At 48.0% G+C, this 22,264-nt stretch overlaps 1 protein-coding gene across 2 annotated transcripts in view; it reads right to left on the bottom strand.

The window, feature by feature from the left end:
• The window catches only part of LOC147672970 (sulfotransferase 6B1-like), a 195,422-nt gene extending 173,499 nt beyond the window's left edge, over positions 1–21,923 (bottom strand). Inside the window, exons 1-2 of one of the 2 annotated variants that reach the window (XM_086947845.1) lie at positions 21,626–21,923; positions 21,049–21,505 (exon numbers count right to left, since the gene is read on the bottom strand). In XM_086947845.1, coding sequence (XP_086803971.1) covers positions 21,049–21,241 — 193 coding nt within the window. In that variant the 5' untranslated portion in view covers positions 21,242–21,505; positions 21,626–21,923. The other variant, XM_086947846.1, reaches the window with a different exon arrangement.
• Between the last annotated feature and the right edge of the window lie 341 nt (positions 21,924–22,264).

Genomic DNA, 22,264 nt, shown 5'->3' with positions numbered 1-22,264 from the left:
TGTTTAGAAGTATATAGGCTGTGCGCGAGGACATGTTTAGATGTATATAGGATGGGCACGAGGACATATTTAGATGTATATAGGATGTGCACAGGGACATGTTTAGGTGTATATAGGATGTGCAGGAGGACCTGTTTAGGTGTATATAGGATGTGCACATGTATATGTTTAGATGTATAAAGGATGTGCACAAGGACATGTTGAGAGGTATATATGATGTGCACAAGGAAATGTTTAGAGGTATATAGGATGTGCATGATGACATTTTAGATGAATATGGGCTGGGTGCGAAGACGTGTTTAGATTTATAAAGGATGGGCATGAGGACATGTTTAGATGTATATAGGCTGTGCACAAGGACATGTTTAGATGCATATAGCCTGGGTAAGATCACATGTTCAGAGATATATAGGATATGCAGGATGGCATGTTCAGATGTATATACGATGGGCATGAGGACGTTTAAGATGTATATATGCGTTGCATGTGGATATGTTTAGCTGTGTATGGGCTGGGCTCAAGGACATGTTTAGGTGCATATAGGATGGGCACGAGGACATGTTTAGAAGTATATAGGCTGTTCGCGAGGATATGCTAAGATGTATATAGGATGGGTACGAGGACATGTTTAGATGTATATAGGATGTGTGCGAGGACATGTTGAGATGTATATAGGCTGTGCAAGAGGATATGTTTAGATATATATAGGATGGGCACGAGGACATGTTTATATGTATATAGGTTGTGAGCAAGGACATGTTTAGATGTATATAGGCTGTGTGCGAGGACATGTTTAAATGTATGAAGAATGGGCACAAGAACATGTTTAGATGTATATAGGATGTGCAGGAGGACATGTTTAGGTGTATATAGGATGTGCAAAAGGATATTTTAGATGTATATAGGATGTGCACAAGGACATGTTTAGAGGTGTATAGGATGTGCATGAGGACATGTTTAGATGAATATGGGATGGGTACGAGGACATGTTTAGATTTATATAGGGTTGCATGAGGACATGTTTAGAGTTATATAAGCTGTGCACAAGGATATATTTAGATGTATATAGGATGAGCATGAGTACATGTTTAGATGTATATAGGCTGTGTGCGGGGACATGTTTAGATGCATATAGGCTGGGTAAGATCACATGTTCCGAGATATATAGGATATGCAGGAGGGCATGTTTAGACGTATATAGGATGGGCATGAGGACGTTTAAGATGTGTATATGCATTGCATGAGGATATGTTGAGCTGTGTATGGGAAGGGCTCAAGGACATGTTTAGGTGCATATAGAATGGGCACGAGGAAATGTTTAGAAGTATATATGCTGTGCACGAGGACATGTTTAGATGTATAGGATGGGCACGAGGACATGTTTAGATGTATATAGGATGTGCACAAGGACATCCTTAGATTATTTTGTCTGGGTACAAGGATATATTTTGATGTACATAGGATGTGTGAGAGGACATGTTGAACTGTATATAGGCTGTGCAAGAGGTTATGTTTAGATAAATATAGGATGGGCACGAGGACATGTTTATATGTATATAGGATGTGCGCAAGGACATGTTTAGATGTATATAGCTGTTTGCGAGGACATGTTTAAATGTATGAAGAATGGGCACGAGAACATGTTTAGATGTATATAGGATGTGCAGAAGGACATGTTTAGGTGTATATAGGATGTGCACAAGGATATCTTTAGATGTATATAGGCTGTGTGTGAGGACATGTTTAGATGTTTATAGGATGGGCATGAAGACATTTTTAGATGTATATAGGATGGGCACGAGGACATGTTAAGTTGTATATACGATGTGCGCGCGGACATGTTTAGATGTATATAGGATGTGTAGGAGGTCATGTTTAGATATAAATAGGATTGGCAAGAGGATATGTTTAGCTGTATATAGGATGTGCAGGAGGACATGTTTAGGTGTATATAGGATGGGCATGAGGATATGTTTAGATGTATATAGGCTGTGCGTAAGGACATATTTAGGTGTATATAGGATGGGCACGAGGACATGTTTAGATGCATATAGGCTGTGCGCAAGGACATATTTAGGTGTATATTGGATGGGCACGAGGACATGTTTAGATGTATATAGGATGTGCAGAAGTACATGTTTAGGTGTATATAGGATGGGCACGAGGACATGTTTAGATGTATATAGTCTGTGCGTAAGGACATATTTAGGTGTATATAGGATGGGCAAGAGGATATTTTTAGATGCATATAGGCTGTGCGCAAGGACATGTTAAGATGTATATAGGATGGGCACGAGAACATGTTTAGATGTATTAAGGATACCGCTATACATCCAAATAGTACAATGATTGACAGAGCACAGCACAATATAGTATATAACTGACTCTTCACAGTCAGATTTTAGTTTAATCACAGTAACAAAAACAATAACTGAACATTTGTTGAGCGCACAGATCTTCACCACTTTTGCTACGTTGTTGCAGCAATGAAACAGCCGACACGTGTTTCGTCGTATTTACAACTTTTTCAAGGCTTTAAATATACGTAGTAGTTATCTAGGGTAGGGTCAGACCTTATTGTTAATCCAAACAACACAGTGTATGGATAAGATTGTCCAGAATCCTGTATGAAAGTTGAGAATGGACCAACATCCGCTAAAAAGTGTTCAAGGCCCCCCGAAATGGAAGAAAGTAGTTGCAATCACAGATTGTGCTTGCTTGTCATTTTTGGGCCAGGTGATTGCATGGACCATTTTGTCAGATCGGGTACTGCCTCTCTTCTATGAGAAGAGGGGAGGTTCCTTGAAAGGGGTATGGGTGCGCAATACAAACCAGTTTCTTTTGATCACCTTACTGACCATGTTGCTGGAGGGACTGTAGGTAAATCCAAATGGGATACGTACGTTGGTTCGTTTGGGGAAAGGAGAGAGAAGTACTTTCCTGTGGCAGTACCATACCCGTTTGGACACATGGGAGACAATGCATTTAGGGTAGGCCCTATTGATCAATTTCTCAGAGAGAATGGCTGCTTCTCTGTAGTGGTCCTTGCACCACTTCCAATTTCTCCAGATACGAAGAAATTGACCGTAGGGTAGGCCATCCTTAAGGCCTCTGGGATGGTAGCTTGAGTACATTAAGAGAGTGTTGCGTTCTGTGGGTTTACGGCATAGGGTGGTGCCCATAGACCCCTTCCTCTGAGTGAAAGGTGAGGTCGAGGAAGGGGAGGTCATTGGTTCTCACATCCGAGGTGAACTTGAGGAGGGTTTGGCAATTGTTGAGCCAAGATATAAAGGATGACAGATCTTCATGTGTGCTATCTTTGTGTGTGTTATTTGTGAGTGCACACAAATAACTATTTCCTTTACAAAGACACCTTTTTTGTACAGATCAAAGGCATTGCCATGGGCACTTGTTTCGCCCCCAATTTTGCTTTTATGTAAAATATCTTGAAACCACGCATTTTCTATCTGCTCAAAACCCATTTCTAAATAACAACAACCTCTGGTGTCATTACACCTACAACATATTTCTACTCTGGCAAGGCACACACGAAGATCTGTCATCCTTTATATCTTGGCTCAACAATTGCCAAACCCACCTCAAGTTCACCTCGGATGTGAGAACCAATAATGTGACGCTTTAATGTGGCCCTAAAGGAAGAGGACGCATTTTTTTGCTGTGTGCTGTTTCTGTTTTTTCTAAACCCCACCCTTGTATATTGTCCCTCAGCCACTTTTGTTTGATTATACACTGTATTTTTGTACTGTTTGTGTTAACCTATGAGCGCCAACATTGTCTTATGATTGTTTGTCTAATTTAGTTAATAATAATACAAATACATTCTTGACTTCAGTGAAATATTGTATATATCGGTATCCTGTGCACAAATAATATGGGCTCTCTTTTCTTCTCTCGCTTTTTCTCACATATTTCCTTTGTGGGTGGTTTAATTATTTGAGTGTTATACTTGAACCCTTGTTTGGATACCAGTGTTATCTTTAATTCATGGTGCATGAGGTTAGATGGTTAGAGCATGGCAGGCAGGCCAAAGCCACATGCAAGTCATTTGCCATGTGAACCGTACATGTACACGCCCTCCCTTCCGAGGACTACATTCTATTAGGAGACCTCAATTTTCACCTGGAAAAGAGCAACGACAGCAACGCCACCACCCTTCTGGACAATCTCGCCAACCTCGGACTCAAACAACTTGTTAATACCCCCACTCACTACGCAGGTCACACACTCGACCCCATCTTCACCTCCAGCAAACATATCTCCTTCAGTCACACCACAGTCCTCCATTGGACGGACCACAGCTGCGTTCACTTTTCCTACAAAAAGACCACAACCCACAACCATCCTCAACCTACTCTGCGAAGAAACTGGAACAAAATCACCATTGACCAGATCTCCTCATCGCTTCTTCAATACCCCCCTGCCCACTCTTCGAACCCCAACCAAGCAGCCATTAACCTCACTCAATGGCTAACTAACAGCGCCGACAACCTAGCACCTTTGAAAAAACGTCAAATCAAACTAGGCAGCAAAAACGCTCCCTGGTTCAACGATGACCTTAAGAAATCCAAGAAACTCTGTCGCTCCCTTGAGAAGGTCTGGAAAAAAGACCCAAACACCATCACCAGGGACGCCTTCAAAAACGCCACCCGCATACACCACCAACTCATCCGAACTGCCAAGAAAACCGCATTCAAAGACCGACTAGACAACAACGCCCACAACAGCAAGGAACTATTCAACATCATCAAAGAATTTACCAACCCCTCAGCCAACTCCAACGACATCACTCCCTCTCAAACCCTTTGCGACTCCCTAGCTTCGTTCTTCCACAACAAAATCGTAGACATCCACAACAGCTTCAACAACCAACCCGGAGACCAACCCACCCAACCTTCTGCCACACCTCCACCCCCCTTGAACATCCTTTATGACTGGAACCCAATCTCCACTGAGGACACCATCCGCCTGATGAACTCCGTCCACTCAGGATCCCCCACAGACCCATGCCCTCACCACATCTTCAACAAAGCAGACTCCATCATTGCACCACACCTACGAGACGTCATCAACTGCTCCCTCAACTCCGCCACCTTCCCGGAAATCTGGAAACACGCCGAACTCAGCGCCCTTCTGAAAAAACCCACAGTTGACCCCACCGAACTCAAAAACTACCGCCCCATCTCGCTCCTTCCTTTCCCGGCCAAAGTCATAGAGAAAGCTGTCAACAACCAGCTCGCCGCCTTTCTCGAAACCAACAAATCCCTCGACTCCTCACAGTCCGGATTCCGAGCAAAACACAGCACTGAGACCGCACTCATCGCAGCTACAGACGACATTCGTACTCTACTGGACAATGGAGACACAGTCGCCCTCATCCTCCTTGACCTTTCCGCAGCCTTTGACACAGTCTGTCATAGCACCCTGCTACAACGCCTCAGAAACATCGGAATCCAAGGAAAAGCACTGGAATGGATCACCTTGTTCCTTACCAGAAGAACTCAGAGAGTCCGCCTTCCACCATTCAAAGCAGAAGCCACTGAAGTCATTTGCGGCGTGCCACAAGGATCTTCACTCAACCCCACCCTCTTCAACGTATACATGAGCCCCCTCGCGACCATCGCACGCCAACACAACCTCAACATCATCTCCTACGCTGATGACACTCAACTGATCCTCTCACTCACCAAAGACCCAAACACCGCCAAAACCAACTTACATGAAGGAATGAAAGAAGTAGCCGAGTGGATGAAGCACAGCCGTCTGAAACTGAACTCAGACAAAACAGAAGTCCTTATCTTAGGTACCTCCCCATCCGCCTGGGATGATTCTTGGTGGCCAGAGGCCCTCGGAAAAGCACCCATCCCGACGGACCACGCACGGAACCTGGGCGTCATCCTGGACTCCTCACTCTCGATGAACAAACAAGTCAACGCCGTCTCATCATCTTGCTTCAACATTCTTCGCATGCTCAAAAAAACATTTCGCTGGATTCCCACCGAAACCAGAAAAACGGTCACCCACGCACTGGTCACGAGCCGCCTGGACTACGGAAACACCCTTTACGCCGGTACCACCGCAAAAATCCAGAAAAAACTCCAACGCATCCAGAACGCATCAGCCAGACTCATACTAGACATCCCGCGTAAAGACCACATTTCTAGTCACCTGAAAAACCTTCACTGGCTCCCCGTTAATAAAAGGATAAAATTCCGCCTCCTAACTCACGCTCACAAAGCACTTTACGAACTTTGACCCGAATGCCTCAACACACGACTTTCCTTCTACACCCCCTCCCGCCAGCTACGCTCCTCCAACCAAGCCCTTGCTGTTGTACCTCGCATCAACAAAACCACCATGGGAGGAAGATCCTTCTCCTACCTGGCAGCTAAAACCTGGAACTCACTTCCCACTCACCTTCGCCTCACTCAAAACCACCCAGCATTCAGAAAGCAACTTAAAACCTGGATATTCGACCAATAATCCCCCACCCTTCTTCAAGCGCCTTGAGACCCTCTGGGTATGTAGCGCGCTATATAAATTATCTGACTTGACTTGACTTGACAAGTGAGTGATTTGCTTAGGATCACACAATTTGGTCAAGTGTAGACGCTGGGATTGATCCCAGGTTTGCTGCTTTCCCAATGTGCGATTCAGTCACTAGATCAGTATGATTTTAGTTAATTTTTACATGAAAAGCTAATGTTTGTATTTAATTCTTGGCGCACGAGGTAGGCCTATGGTTCGCAGGTAGAAGTCACACGAAAGGCATTTGTCATGTGCACCCCATATGTGGTCTAGATTCCTAATATACATGGAGAAACATCACAGTCTATTAAATTAAACACAAAAGAGAGATTTGCCTACGATCACACCATTATGTTAAGCCGGGAAGCCATGCAATCCATCCACCAGATGGACATCTCTTTATGTCTCCTATTTCACATCAAAGGTTAATGTTTTATCTTTGATTCTTCGCGCATAAGGTTAGAGTGCGGCTGGCAGGCAGAAGCCACATGCAAGCCAACAGTCATGTCTCAGCACCGGGACACTCAGTAGAGTAGCTGTGCGCTTTATAAAACCCCGGTTAACATAACATAACATGTGCACCCTATACATAGCCTAGATTCTTATTATATATGGAACAACACTATAGTTGATGAAATCATGCAAAAGAGTGGGTCTGGGCGGACTGGTTAATTCTGCTGATAGAATCGGTGGAATTTGGTAATTCTGCTTTGCTCTTGTAACACGGAATTACTTATGATTTCCCCTGCTCTGCCACAGGAATTAATCTGCAGTTTGTTGTTTCTAAATAGTGCTGGAAAGAGGAGCCGTCCCACTATGCATACAATTCACTGTAGAGTAACCTTTAATCTGTGGTGATTTTTGAATACAGAGGGACGGCTCCCTCTTGGGGCCTTGTTTAAGAAACCAAACAACTGCAGTGCATACCCCTCGGTGCCCTTACCTACTCTGCAGAATACTGCAGATTGCTGCGGAGTATGTAAGAGAGCTGCGAGGTATGCACTGCAGAGTGATATGCATATGTAAGTGAGCTGCGAGGTATGCACTGCAGAGTGATATGCGTATGTAAGTGAGCTGCGAGGTATGCACTGCAGAGTGATATGCGTATGTAAGTGAGCTGCGAGGTATGCACTGCAGAGTGATATGCATATGTAAGTGAGCTGCGAGGTATGCACTGCAGAGTGATATGCGTATGTAAGTGAGCTGCGAGGTATGCACTGCAGAGTGATATGCGTATGTAAGAGAGCTGCGAGGTATGCACTGCAGAGTGATATGCATATGTAAGTGAGCTGCGAGGTATGCACTGCAGAGTGATATGCGTATGTAAGTGAGCTGCGAGGTATGCACTGCAGAGTGATATGCGTATGTAAGTGAGCTGCGAGGCATGCACTGCAGAGTGATATGCGTATGTAAGTGAGCTGCGAGGTATGCACTGCAGAGTGATATGCATATGTAAGTGAGCTGCGAGGTATGCACTGCAGAGTGATATGCGTATGTAAGTGAGCTGCGAGGTATGCACTGCAGAGTGATATGCATATGTAAGTGAGCTGCGAGGTATGCACTGCAGAGTGATATGCATATGTAAGTGAGCTGCGAGGTATGCACTGCAGAGTGATATGCATATGTAAGTGAGCTGCGAGGTATGCACTGCAGAGTGATATGCATATGTAAGTGAGCTGCGAGGTATGCACTGCAGAGTGATATGCATATGTAAGTGAGCTGCGAGGTATGCACTGCAGAGTGATATGCGTATGTAAGTGAGCTGCGAGGTATGCACTGCAGAGTGATATGCATATGTAAGTGAGCTGCGAGGTATGCACTGCAGAGTGATATGCGTATGTAAGTGAGCTGCGAGGTATACACTGCAGAGTGATATGCGTATGTAAGTGAGCTGCGAGGTATGCACTGCAGAGTGATATGCGTATGTAAGTGAGCTGCGAGGTATGCACTGCAGAGTGATATGCGTATGTAAGTGAGCTGCGAGGTATGCACTGCAGACTGATATGCGTATGTAAGTGAGCTGCGAGGTATGCACTGCAGAGTGATATGCATATGTAAGTGAGCTGCGAGGTATGCACTGCAGAGTGATATGCGTATGTAAGAGAGCTGCGAGGTATGCACTGCAGAGTGATATGCATATGTAAGTGAGCTGCGAGGTATGCACTGCAGACTGATATGCATATGTAAGTGAGCTGCGAGGTATGCACTGCAGAGTGATATGCATATGTAAGTGAGCTGCGAGGTATGCACTGCAGACTGATATGCGTATGTAAGTGAGCTGCGAGGTATGCACTGCAGAGTGATATGCATATGTAAGTGAGCTGCGAGGTATGCACTGCAGAGTGATATGCGTATGTAAGTGAGCTGCGAGGTATGCACTGCAGAGTGATATGCATATGTAAGTGAGCTGCGAGGTATGCACTGCAGAGTGATATGCATATGTAAGTGAGCTGCGAGGTATGCACTGCAGAGTGATATGCGTATGTAAGTGAGCTGCGAGGTATGCACTGCAGAGTGATATGCGTATGTAAGTGAGCTGCGAGGTATGCACTGCAGAGTGATATGCATATGTAAGTGAGCTGCGAGGTATGCACTGCAGAGTGATATGCGTATGTAAGTGAGCTGCGAGGTATGCACTGCAGAGTGATATGCGTATGTAAGTGAGCTGCGAGGTATGCACTGCAGAGTGATATGCATATGTAAGTGAGCTGCGAGGTATGCACTGCAGAGTGATATGCGTATGTAAGTGAGCTGCGAGGTATGCACTGCAGAGTGATATGCGTATGTAAGTGAGCTGCGAGGTATGCACTGCAGAGTGATATGCATATGTAAGTGAGCTGCGAGGTATGCACTGCAGAGTGATATGCATATGTAAGTGAGCTGCGAGGTATGCACTGCAGAGTGATATGCGTATGTAAGTGAGCTGCGAGGTATGCACTGCAGAGTGATATGCGTATGTAAGTGAGCTGCGAGGTATGCACTGCAGAGTGATATGCATATGTAAGTGAGCTGCGAGGTATGCACTGCAGAGTGATATGCGTATGTAAGTGAGCTGCGAGGTATGCACTGCAGAGTGATATGCGTATGTAAGTGAGCTGCGAGGTATGCACTGCAGAGTGATATGCATATGTAAGTGAGCTGCGAGGTATGCACTGCAGAGTGATATGCGTATGTAAGTGAGCTGCGAGGTATGCACTGCAGAGTGATATGCGTATGTAAGTGAGCTGCGAGGTATGCACTGCAGAGTGATATGCATATGTAAGTGAGCTGCGAGGTATGCACTGCAGACTGATATGCAGTGGTTCAAAAGTTTAGAAACCACTCCATACAATTTGAGGACGGTGTCCTTACATACTCTGCAGTATAATCAATGCAGAGTGTGTAAGGGTGCAGAGTGGTGACTGACGGTGCTGTTTTCAAGTGCAAAATGTATCCTTGCATCCAGTTTTAGACCAAGTGCCCACTCTGCCCTGCCACAGAATTTCGCTGAACTTCATGGATTTTTAATGTAATTCTGCGAATTCTGCAGAATCGAACTTCGCCAATTCCATCCAACCTTCTAAACAGTTCTTTGCGTTCCACTCCTAGCTCGGCCCGGTTCAGTGTCCATTTACTGCTGCATGTTTGTGAAAGTGCATAGACTGATGTATGCATGTTACACTTCTCAACTTCCACAGAACATTTCATGTTTGGCCCGTACCAACAATTGATTCTCAGTTATTTGCCACCTTGTAAAATCCTCCTGTTCGCTTCTTCTCTCATCCAAGATGCAAATGTGCATTTTCACTTTGAATAAGGGCTGTTTGCATAATCCTGCTTGCGCCTCTGTGACCCAAGGATCTCAGTTTTGTGCAGAAGGATCTAAATCCACCCTTCCACAAAAAACAATGATGTCCAAACGTTTGAAAGGATGGGCTTTATTTACCTGTTTCAAACATTAAATGTTGAAGAGCTGTTTTCCTTGAAAGCTAGATAAGTTGCTTTTTTATAGTTTTATAGCTGGCTATTGCACTGTCAATGTTTGAGTAGTTGTAACCCCTCCTTTGGGCACAGCTGTCCTTGTTCTTTGCCCTTCTACAGCGATGCTGTAGAGTTTGCGATGTACTGTCTTATAAAACAATAACCCAGGGTAAGTTTGCTGTTATGATGCTCGTAGGTCTGGAGATTGGTGTCATTCAGAGCTCTAATATGTGTAAGAAGAAAGTTTATGTGTGCTTACAAAGGGCCCAATCCCTCAGGATAAAGTTTCTGTGAGTAGGCGAGCCCATAGGTCACTGTTACTATAAACAAGTAAGTCACGTGAGCCTTCTTCAGTGCACGGTGTTGGCAGTGTAACACGTCTAGGATGTACAAAGTTCTTACTGGTGAGCGTAGTCCAATGTAGATGCTGATTACTGGCCAGAGTTTGTGGTGTCTTTCACTGTTTCTACATCTCCACACTAGAGTAGTATTTCTATGCAAAGTAGCAATATTTCCTAGCGAAGACAAAACTTCTTGAAAGTTCATGTTGAGACAGGAAGTGCATGTACCTTTTTCTTGTGAGTTAACTTTATCTCCATTTCCTTCTCATCCTTAAACACTGGTTAACGTACCAATACTTTGATATGCGGTGATACCTGTACGTTGACATGCATGGCTCTGTGTGTGGGTGTTCTGCTTGTACTCGTTCCAGGCTGAGGTGTACTTACACTGCGCTGGTGAATGTGAGAGTGGTTTAGCTATGATGCTGCCAACAACAAGAACACAAGAGGTGCCTGCTGCTAAATGTGTAGGTGACAATCTTTTGAGAGTTAATTAATTACATTAATGCCGAGCACCAAACATTTTCTTAGGCTCTCATTGCTGAATGCCGGGGTTGTCATTATTTTTTTCTTTTACTATCCTACACTTGATTTGATGTTATCTTATTCTTTCAGTTTCTTTTTTCACCCCATTTTCTGCCTTCATCATTGTTTTCCTGTCTCCCTTTCTCCTTTTAGTCCTGGAGTAAGATGAGTTTTAAACTGACAAAGGGCACCATTGCTTTATGTGTAGCTTAAAGAGGTGTGAGGTGTCTGCCTCAATCATCAGTGCAGGTGTATACACTTTTTGCCCCTTGGCTTCATAATCCACTTCAGAATCTCTGCAAGCATGAAGGATGATTTCCAAACACAGCAAGAAAGGAACTCACCTCCAGTCCCATGTCTAGTCCACTGATCTGTCTGACATGTTTCAGCACTGTTTTCGGCTGTTACTAAGGTCTTACTCTGGTGGTGGTGGTGCTAAAGGTACCTAGATAGATAAAATCCGAAACTTTAGGCTTAGAAACCTTAGAAACCTTAGGCTTAAAACTGCCCTGGGAACCGATCGAAGACCAGGACCAACCAGCTTGTCTATCCGCCCAAGGTGCATTACCTGTTTGGCCTGACGTTGTGGCAGCGCTTGCCACGTTCTTCGCTGCAGCAGCAAATCCTGTTCAGCGGTCCTTCATGATGAACACCATCCACTCCGGCTCCCCCACCGACCCCTGCCCACAACACATCTTCAACAAAGCTGACTCCATCATCGCACCCCAACTCCGGAACATCATCAACAGCTCCTTCGCAACCGCCACCTTCCCGGAGAGCTGGAAACATGGCGAGCTGAGCGCCCTCCTCAAGAAACCCACGCGGACCCCACGGACCTGAAGAACTTCCGCCCCATCTCGCTCCTCCCCTTTCCAGCCAAAGTCATTGAAAAGACCGTCAACAGACAACTCTCCGCATTCCTCGAGACCAACGGATCCCTCGACCCCTCACAGTCCGGCTTCCGAGCAAACCACAGCACCGAGACCGCCCTCATCGCAGCCACCGACGACATCAGGTCCCTGCTCGACAACGAGGAAACAGCTGCCCTCATCCTCCTGGACCTCTCAGCAGCCTTCGACACCGTCTGCCACCAGACCCTGATACAGCGCCTCAGCAACACCGGAATCCAAGGAGCGGCCCTGGAGTGGATCATCTCGTTCCTCACGGGAAGAACCCAGAGAGTCCGCCTCCCCCCGTTCCGTTCCGCGGCCACCGAAGTCATCTGCGGCGTTCCGCAAGGATCCTCACTCAGCCCCACCCTCTTCAACGTCTACATGAGCCCTCTCGCAGCCATCACATGCCAACACAACCTCAACATCATCTCCTATGCCGACGACACCCAACTGATCCTCTCCCTCACCAATGACCCCGCCACCGCCAAAGCCAACCTCCAGAAGGTATGAAAGACGTCGCAGAATGGATGAAGATCAGCCGTCTGAAACTGAACACAGACAAGATGGAAGTCCTCATCCTCGGACCATCTCCCTCCGTGTGGGACGACTCCTTGTGGCCCCCTGCCCTGGGCAGCGCGCCCAAACCAACAGACTACGCACGCAACCTGGGCTTCGTCCTGGACTCCTCCCTCACGATGACCAAGTAAGTGAACGCAGTCTCATGGAGAAGCGTGAAGCGTGACTCAGTGGTTAGAGGCGTCAGACCCGGAAGCTGAGATCGGCCGTGGACCAGGGTTCGATTCCCTGCCTCGGCGGGTCTCGGGCTCAAAGAATTCCACGGAGTCGACAATTCTCGCTCTGGTGCCTACTCGACTCATGGGGTCACACTCTGCGACTCTGGGCAATAGCTTGCTTAATCTCCACTACGGCCCCTCGCGGCGGGATGCCTGGCTTTCACCTTGTGGATACCCGGCCGGGATATCTCACAGGGGAATACCAGGAAGGGTTCCCTAAGCAAGCGCCTTGGGACCCCTGGGTTAAAGTGCGCTATATAAATCGAAACACATATACATATACATATACATCATCATCCTGCTTCAACACCCTGCGCATGCTCCGAAAGATCTTCAGATGGATCCCCACAGAAACCAGGAAGACGGTCACCCAGGCCCTCGTCACCAGCCGCCTGGACTACGGGAACACCCTCTACTCTGGAACCACAGCCAAACTTCAGAAAAGACTCCAGCGCATTCAGAACGCCTCAGCACGACTCATCCTGGACATCCCTCGCCGCAGCCACATCTCTGCCCACCTGAAAGACTTGCACTGGCTCCCCGTTAACAAGAGGATCACGTTCAGACTCCTCACCCACGCACACAAGGCTCTCCACGACATGGGCCCAAAGTACCTCAACAGCCACCTCACTTTCTACACACCCACCCGCCAGCTCCGATCCGCCAGCCTCGCCCTCGCCTCCGTCCCACGAATTCGGAAATCCACCGTCGGAGGAATATCCTTCTCCTACCTGGCAGCCAAGACATGGATCTCCCTCCCCACTCACCTACGGCTGACCCGGGATCACCTCTCCTTCAGGAAACAACTCAAGACCTGGCTGTTCGAGCAGTAGCGACCCCCCCAACCCCATCAGCGCCTTGAGACCCTCATGGGTGAGTAGCCTGCTATACAAATTCCGTGATTGATTGATTGATTGAAAGGAGTATCTGACCTTGTGGCACTCTCATCAGCTACAGACCCAGCTAGATGTCAGCAGTTGGTGCTTTGATCTTTTAGGCATTGGATGTTACTTACAATTTTAAAAATTCATAACTCTGGTTCTACTGATTGGTATTTTGTCATTTTAGTGTCAAATCATTTACTAACATTTACTCTAGGTTTCTACATTGGTATAGAATGTTTCTTGTGTCATGTTTTTACTTTATGACTGTTTGTGTGCTGCATAGTTAATTTACACATTGCCTCCAAGTTAAGCTTGACTATATTTGTGCCAAGCTATCAGAGAGCTAAGCACAGGTTAGTTTAGTAACTGTTGTGGTTCACCCTGACAGGGATTGTGGCTGTTGCTTGACCAGGGTTATAACACGCAGTCAACCAACAACCCCATTTCTAACAAGGTGTTTAGTCAGAAGCACGGTAATTAGTGAAGTTTCTCTGCTTTATGCATACCTCCGGCCAAAGTCTGCAAAGTGTCTGCTATTAGCCAGCAGCCTGGTAAACAGTGAACTGTTGGAAGTATCTGGTTGGCCGAAGGGATGCTCCAGCCAGGCTGAGGCACTGCTCCCGTCAAGGGCAGGTGATTTTACACACTGCACTGCAATGCTCACTCTTGTGTACCTTGGCACTGAGCAGTCAGGGGTTCTTCAGAAGCTATGTGTAAAGCAAGAGCACAGCATGCCACCACAATAAATATTCTGCAGGACACAAAAGAGAGACTTCACACATTATGTCGAGAAATGTCATTTATATTCAACATACATATGAGACAATGCAACATGTTACTAGCAGCCTGGGCATACATCGCACTTGGTAATGTTACTAGCATCAGTAGGCCCGATTGGTGTTGATCAGATCTCGATAATATGTAGACATGTTAAAAGCCCGTCTCTAACCCCCCACAGCACCCTTACGTGGTGCAACAGGTTGTTCCCCCATCCCACCCCCCGCAATCCTAATAAGGCAATTTCACACAGCTATAGGAGGCACCCAGGGCTACAATGATATCAGTAAATGCACAGAGAGAGAATTAGAACATCTTAGCAGCACCGCGCGACGAGGCAAGACAGGTAACCCACTGTCGTGGGCTAAAATGCTTTGGACACGAAAAAAACATTTAAGCCAATACTGCTGACCTGTGTCATGAAGCCCTGGCGGTCCACAGATGGTCCCTCCCGCACACTCGCACTCACTTTGCACCGCTACACAGTGCAACAGGTACCAGCCCAGTCCGTATGGGCACTTTCACACACACACACACACACAGCACCCTAATGCGGTGCCACTGATACCACACAGGTTAATAGGTAGGACTCAGCAGACACCGTGGTTCCAAGCCCCCGCCACCCTCCAGTTCATTCCTACTGTCCATGACCCCCCGGAGGAAGTTTATCAGCCCCTTCTTCTGGACATAGCACCACGCATGGCTGAGGTCGCACCTCTTCTGGGTCTCCGGAAAGCAGGTGGGGATGGATAGTAAGTATAAACAAGAGATAGACGTAAACAAAGGGGGTCTTGGCACCACTCAGGAAGTTCACCACCAAGCCAAAATGGACCAAGAGCAACACCTCATTACAAACAAGGGTCTTCTGGCGCCAGCCCAATTCTGCGAAGTAAAGGGGGGTCATGCAGCCTTTTGACCTGATCCCGAACCTTCTCAGAAGCGTCTCTCCAGCCTAGTCAATTACTGTCACTCCTACCTGGTGCCAAAAAGTGTTCAGAAGAGCCAGATGGGGAGCGGCCAGTTGGTCCATCATTATGGGCTGGAGAGAGAACAAGCAGTGAATGGGGAATAACACACAGGAAAGCCTCTCGGCTAGCGGAGACACCCCGCCTGATACACGTTGATTCTGGTGGCGCCCTGGCCAACAGGGCACAGGGTCCGGTGCACGACAAGATGAGTCGCGCCAGACACTTCAGTTTTCACAAAGTAGAGTTTCAATTCCGTACCTCTCTGGAAATGAGGCACAATGTCCTGCACATCTTGATGCCAGTTTCCCCAGACGATTCCAGTAACGCACACACAGGAGCAAGTTCAGCAATGCCTCACCAGGTGGAATGAGACTCTGCAATGGTTGTGTTCCCCACCTCCGAGGGTCGCAACCTGTGAATTGGACACTGCATGCAATGAACATGAAGTCGGCATGGCACACAAGGGAAATGCGGCACAGTCGATGAATCAGCCACTTTGGAGCTCGCAACCAAGGAACCCGCTCACCTCCAACAAGACGCTTATGCGTGCCGAGGTTCCTGCATAGATACGGGCGACTTCTTAAGCTCCACACTAGGCACTCCAGACTCCAGGCATGGTTCTGTAGTTCCAAGCTCACACCACGCTTTTCAGCTTTCAGCAGGCGATGTGGGCACTTAGAGGGCTCCGCTCTCCAGACATCACCAGTAGATGGTGTGGGCCCCTTGTAGGAGATCTTTGATGTCCCTGAGACCTCCAAGAGAACAGGAGACCAGCTGACTGGTCCTTGGAAGACCTCTTCAGGGTGTAACTTGTCAGCAGGTTTGTTGTCCTAGGTCAGCCACTCTTCAGGAAGGCACGCTGTCCTTTCCACGGGCAGTTATCCTCCATGTGCACAACAGAGTCCTCTGGCAATGTGCACCACGCATTCCAGATTCTCCAGTCCTGTGTCCCCACAAGCGGATTTCTCCTCTTAATGGGGTGGCACTGGGTAGTTATTCTCCATGGATCCTTTGAAGTTGGGGAATGGGTCAAAGGGTATTCCTTTGAACCACAGATGTGTCCCCTGAATGTCTGTCCTGTCTGCCATGAGGCTGCGGAATGCAGATCTCTGTCCTTGTGGGGGCCGTGATCTGGTCCTGGAGGCCAGGTGCCACACTCTCTGCCTCTATATGTTCTGCAAGGCTCACAAATGGCAGAGGTCGGCTATCTCAATTGCCTACCTAATGGTTTATGGCTGTCGCTGAGGAATGCCCAGATGTGCTCTCTCGGCCTCTGGTGCCGACTGATACATAGTAATGCCCACTTTCCATAAATGGCATTTCCAAGGTATGCCAAGCCCACCATTACCCTTGGGATGGGTTAGGCCTAATGAATCCATTGATAGAAAACATCCTGATGCTGCGCCCCTGCAATCCATTATCGCAGCTTGAAATACAGGAGACCCCTACCCCGTCTACCTTAAGGAAAGAGCAAGCCTCCTCTGTAGAGGAACCCTTGTGGGTCCCTTCGCAACCCTGACAGTGAACACCCGTGAGTGACTGCCCATTCCTCCACCGTCCAACTTAGTGGAGGCAATGGGCCTCCTCCGGATGGACCATGTTTGCTACGGGCCAACCGGAGTACGCACACAAGAGCGTATAGCAGCTCCTGTGGTTGCAGGTCGAACACAGGTTTAAATCACACAGTCCAATTCGAATGCGCACACCGGCCTGCATTAGAAGGTCAGACATGAAGGCGAATCACACCAGTGGTGTGAGTGCGCACCCCGGCCACAATGGCAGGCCTGAGCTACGTTTACAAACAATCATGTCTGCACCACTTCTTAACATTTGTCAGAAGAGTGCATGCACTTTCTCACTGCGGTGCAGTGGGAAAGGGCCTGGAGCCACGTGGATCCACGGGGGAACCAGCATGTCCACCGGCTGACAGTGACAGGCCGGCAGCCTGTGTCTGCCTGACACCTCTGGCGTCCATGCCTTATCCAGCCAACCATGGTGGTCTGGGTTCAAGCTAAGCACTTCCTTGGTGCCACCTTGCACACCAGCCCATCTTGGCATGCTGGTGTCGGGCCTAGAAACATCACTGGTGTGAGGGCTCAGGCCGACTGGAACCAGCAGACCAGACACACACCCAGCACAACCTTGGTGCTAGCATGCCCCCGCTTGTCAGGACAGGTGGACGATTTGTTTCACCCCCTCAGCCAAGCGCCTCTTCCTACAAGGGGTAGGAAGGGCATGCCCACTTCCACCCTGCACGAACAGTGGGCAAGCGCTCAGGCCTATGGCCTCAAAGGGGCCTCAGCACCCTCGGAAGGTATTTCAAGGGTGGAGCTGACCTCCGAGGTACGGGGACCCCATCCAGGATCTCTTCTCTGTTTGGGCAGCGATCATGTTTTGGCCCTGCCCAGCTACTCTCCAAGCCGAAGCGTCACCCCACCCCTAGGACCACTCTCACAGTATGGGAGGTCCCCTCCGAAGTAGTAGACTTAATGGGCAGGCGAGTACCACGAGGCATGACCTGCGCCATGTTACAGTCACCTCTGCTGAACCCCAGGGTATATGGTGTACCTCTCATAGGGCCCTTGTGGGTGCGACACAACCTAAACATGCAAGCATCCTGCTCCTAACCAGTGTAGGAAGGGTGTTCATAGCTTCCCACTGCTGTACAGTGGGGATATATCCCCTGTTCTAGGGTAACTAGCAGAGAGAGGGTGAAGACTAGGAGGGCAGAAAAAGTTCATGTTTCGGAATGTTCCCCTAAGAAAGCCCAAAAACGCTACACACTGCAACAGGCGCATTGACCCACGGTTGTATGATGGTCCAACATGAACTTTCTTTGCAATCTGCAAGACGACCAGGCAAACTACGCATAATGGTTAATCAAAGAGAACTAGCTATGTCTGTATGCTATGTGTCTGCATGGGAAACCATTTGGTTTAGTGTGAAGGCCCTCACCCACCAATCTAGTTGGTGGCATGCTTCATCATCGGGCCCCACCCGAGGCACCGAGTGCGCCTCAGGTGTGCTGCGACGCCAGATTACTGCAGAGCGGGGTTTTTGGAAGGTGAGTGTGATGTGCAGGTGTGTTGCGTGAGATTTTAAAAATCTGTCCTTCGGGTCCCTAACGATTACTTTATTGGTGGGCCCCAGGCAGAGGTTAAAAACAAAGGCTTGGGATGTATAGGGGTTGACTTATGGTCGCCCACGTCCAGTGTGGTTGACTAGTTTCAGCCAGGCATTTTTTATTAAACTGGCTTTCTTCAGGACCTATGTGTGGGGGTGTTACAGGGATCTATGTGATTATCAGTGCTCTGCATGTGAAGCACACGCCAAGGTGCTGATATATGTAAGACGTGTCAACTAAGAATGAGCAACCCAATATACCCTTGAGGGCTTGGGCGATAGGTATGAAAGGGTAATTGTGCCGTCAAGGGTTTTTGTTAAACTGTTGAATATTCAGAATTATATATTATTTTGTGGTCCTAAACATTTGACACCACTGATGCACAATTTGTGTCAGACAAAGTTTTTAGACAAATAGAGCTAATACCAGACGGTAATAAAAAGAGAGAGCAATAGCAGGGTGTATGGAAAAGTCATGAATACCCTTTCTTATAGATTAATGAAGATCATGGAGTTTAAATGGGCCTCAAATTCAAGTAGATGGTAGCGCTGAGTGCAATCATCTGTATATTTAAACGATTGGCAGGCCCTCGGTCACTTTTACATGAAGTTCACTTAACACAGCAGTCCTGGCTAAACAAAGGTCGAAGGCGATCCTCACAGTTCAACAGGCAGCAGCAATCCGGCAGAGATCTCTTCATTAATCTATAAGAAAGGGTATTCATGATTTGATTTGTTTGTCCTGAGGATGGTCTCCATAACGTAAGTCTAGAGACCGAAACGTCGACTGCGCTTGTTCCACCGCTTGTAATGATAGAATCTGTAAATAGGTGGATAAGCTACAACAATTGCTGCAAATAGGCTGTTTTATTGATATTTTTCCTATTGTAGCTTTTGCAACAAATGGTATACCCATGTATATTTTATTCTTGTTTTGTGAATAATTAAAACAAACAGAACTTTTCCATACACCCTGCTATTGCTCTCTCTTTTTATTACCGTCTGGTATTAGCTCTATTCGTCTAAAAACTTTGTCTGACACAAATTGTGCATCAGTGGTGTCAAATGTTTAGGACCACAAAATAATATATAATTCTGAATATTCAACAGTTTAACAAAAACCCTTGACGGCACAATTACCCTTTCACACTGATATATGTAAGAGGTATTTCCTCTCGGTTTGACTCCTGTCTACAGAGGAAAAAACTCCCTGGACTTCTGCCGGAGGGCCGGGACTTATTAGCACTTTGGCTGTGTCTCCAGGCCCGATGGAACACCTGTGTGTGGAGACACAGCCAAAGTGCTAATAAGTCCCGGCCCTCCGGCGGAAGCCCAGGGAGTTTTTTCCTCTGTAGACAGGAGTCAAACTGAGAGGAAATACCTCTTACATATATCAGCACCTTGGCGTGTGCTTCACATGCAGAGCACTGATAATCACATAGATCCCTGTAACACCCCCACACATAGGTCCTGAAGAAAGCCAGTTTAATAAAAAATGCCTGGCTGAAACTAGTCAACCACACTGGACGTGGGAGACCATAAGTCAACCCCTATACATCCCAAGCCTTTGTTTTTAACCTCTGCCTGGGGCCCACCAATAAAGTAACCGTTAGGGACCCGAAGGACAGAATTTTGAAATCTCACGCAACACACCTGCACATCACACTCACCTTCCAAAAAACCCGCTCCGCAGTAATCTGGCGTCGCAGCACACCTGAGGCGCACTCGGTGCCTCGGGTGGGGCCGGATGATGAAGCATGTCTCCAACTAGGTTGGTGGGTGAGGGCCCTCATACTAAACCAAATGGATTCCCATGCAGACACATAGCATACAGACACAGCTAGTTCTCTTTGATTAACCACTATATCCCAGGAGAAACGAGCAAGCTCCTCTAGTTCCTCTCTCTCCTTGAGTAACAAAACTGCGCATAATGTCTGCTTTTTTGCCAGAAGATGGGTAAGTGCAGCTTCTCTCAGTTTGGCGGGAAGCTGGAAAAATAGTGCAAAACATGTGTTATTTAGTCATTGGCCGGTGAATCATGAAGTTTCATTTGTGTTTGCTCACTTGCTGTCCAAGCAGTGTATAATGGGTATTATTTAGCTGCATGCCAGGCAAGAAGTGACGTTTCAATGCTATTTACAAGGCTGCGGCCGAACAGTGTTGAAGTGTTGTTGGCTGCACGGCCAGGCTTTTGTTGCAGACAAAAAAGAAATGCATAAAAGAGTGCATTTACTCACCGCATTTAGGGTAAGCAACCATCAGCAGGTCGTCTTCCCTGAGCTGGAAAGCCTCTAGCGCCTGGAAGGTCTCCGGACTGCACAGGGTGCTGGGGTACAGCACCCCCTTGTGGGTGAACAGCAGCTCCTCCGGGGTCTTGTCTTTCGCTGCAGCCAAGAGCTTTTCGTTTATTTCTTCAAATTTCTTTGCCATCTCGGTGCAGACTGTGCGAGGCGCTGTGCCGAGAAAGGGTGTGTCAAGGAGGGCTTCGAGGTGCTGTGCCGAGAAAGGAAGCCAAGTGCTGTGCCAAGGAGGGCTTCGAGGCTCTGTCCCGAGGAGGGCTGCGAGGCACTGTCCGATGAGGGCTACAAGGGCCTTGCAGAGTAGGGGGGGAGGGGGGCTACGAGGCGCTGTCAGAGGAGGGCTGCGAGGCGCTGTACCAAGAGGGCTTCGAGGCGCTTGCAGAGGAGGGGAGGGCTGCGAGGTGCTGTGCCAAGGAGTGTTGCGACTCGAGGCGTTGTGCCGAGGAGTGCTGCGAGGCGCTGTGCCGGGGAGGGCTACAAGGTCCTTGCAGAGTAGGGGGAGGGGGGGGGCTACGAGGCGCTGTCAGAGGAGGGCTGCGAGACGCTGTACCAAGAGGGCTTCGAGGCGCTTGCAGAGGAGGGGAGGGCTGCGAGGTGCTGTGCCAAGGAGCGTTGCGACTCGAGGCGCTGTGCCGAGGAGTGCTGTGTCAAGAAGGGCTGCGAGGCGCTGTGCGGGGAGGGCTACGAGGCGCTGTGCCAAGGAGGGCTTCGAGGCGCTGTACGAGGAGGGCTTCTAGGCACTGTACGAGGAGAGCTTCGAGGCGCTGTGCCAAGGAGGGCTGCGAGCCTGTGAGTGCTGAGAGGGTGAGGCTGGGCCAGGAGAGCTTTGTCGAACTCTGACCCCTGCCACTAACTAAGCTCCTCCTGCCCTTCACACAAAGGTTACAACACCTTTTGTGTGAGAGAAACACAAGAGGCGTGAGGGGGAGGATTTCACTGTTAACCCAGGGAGGGAGGGAAGGTGGGAAGAAGCTGTAAGAGGTTGGAAGGAGAGCGCCTTGAGTCACAGCTGCTTGGCGCTGTGCCAGCTATCATGCCATCAGCCGAGCCTTGCTTTTTAGTTTAAAGGGTGTTTAATTCTTCTAGGACACACGTGGTTATGGCTAAAAACAAATGTACATTCGGCTCCCATGTTGAGGGTTCGCTCACATCA

The sequence above is a fragment of the Lissotriton vulgaris genome (assembly GCF_964263255.1).
Source record: "Lissotriton vulgaris chromosome 7 unlocalized genomic scaffold, aLisVul1.2 SUPER_7_unloc_1, whole genome shotgun sequence".
In the NCBI taxonomy this organism is placed as follows: Eukaryota; Metazoa; Chordata; class Amphibia; order Caudata; family Salamandridae; genus Lissotriton; species Lissotriton vulgaris.
The sequence above is the reverse complement of the archived record's forward strand: the minus strand, read 5'-3'. Positions and strand labels throughout refer to the sequence as shown.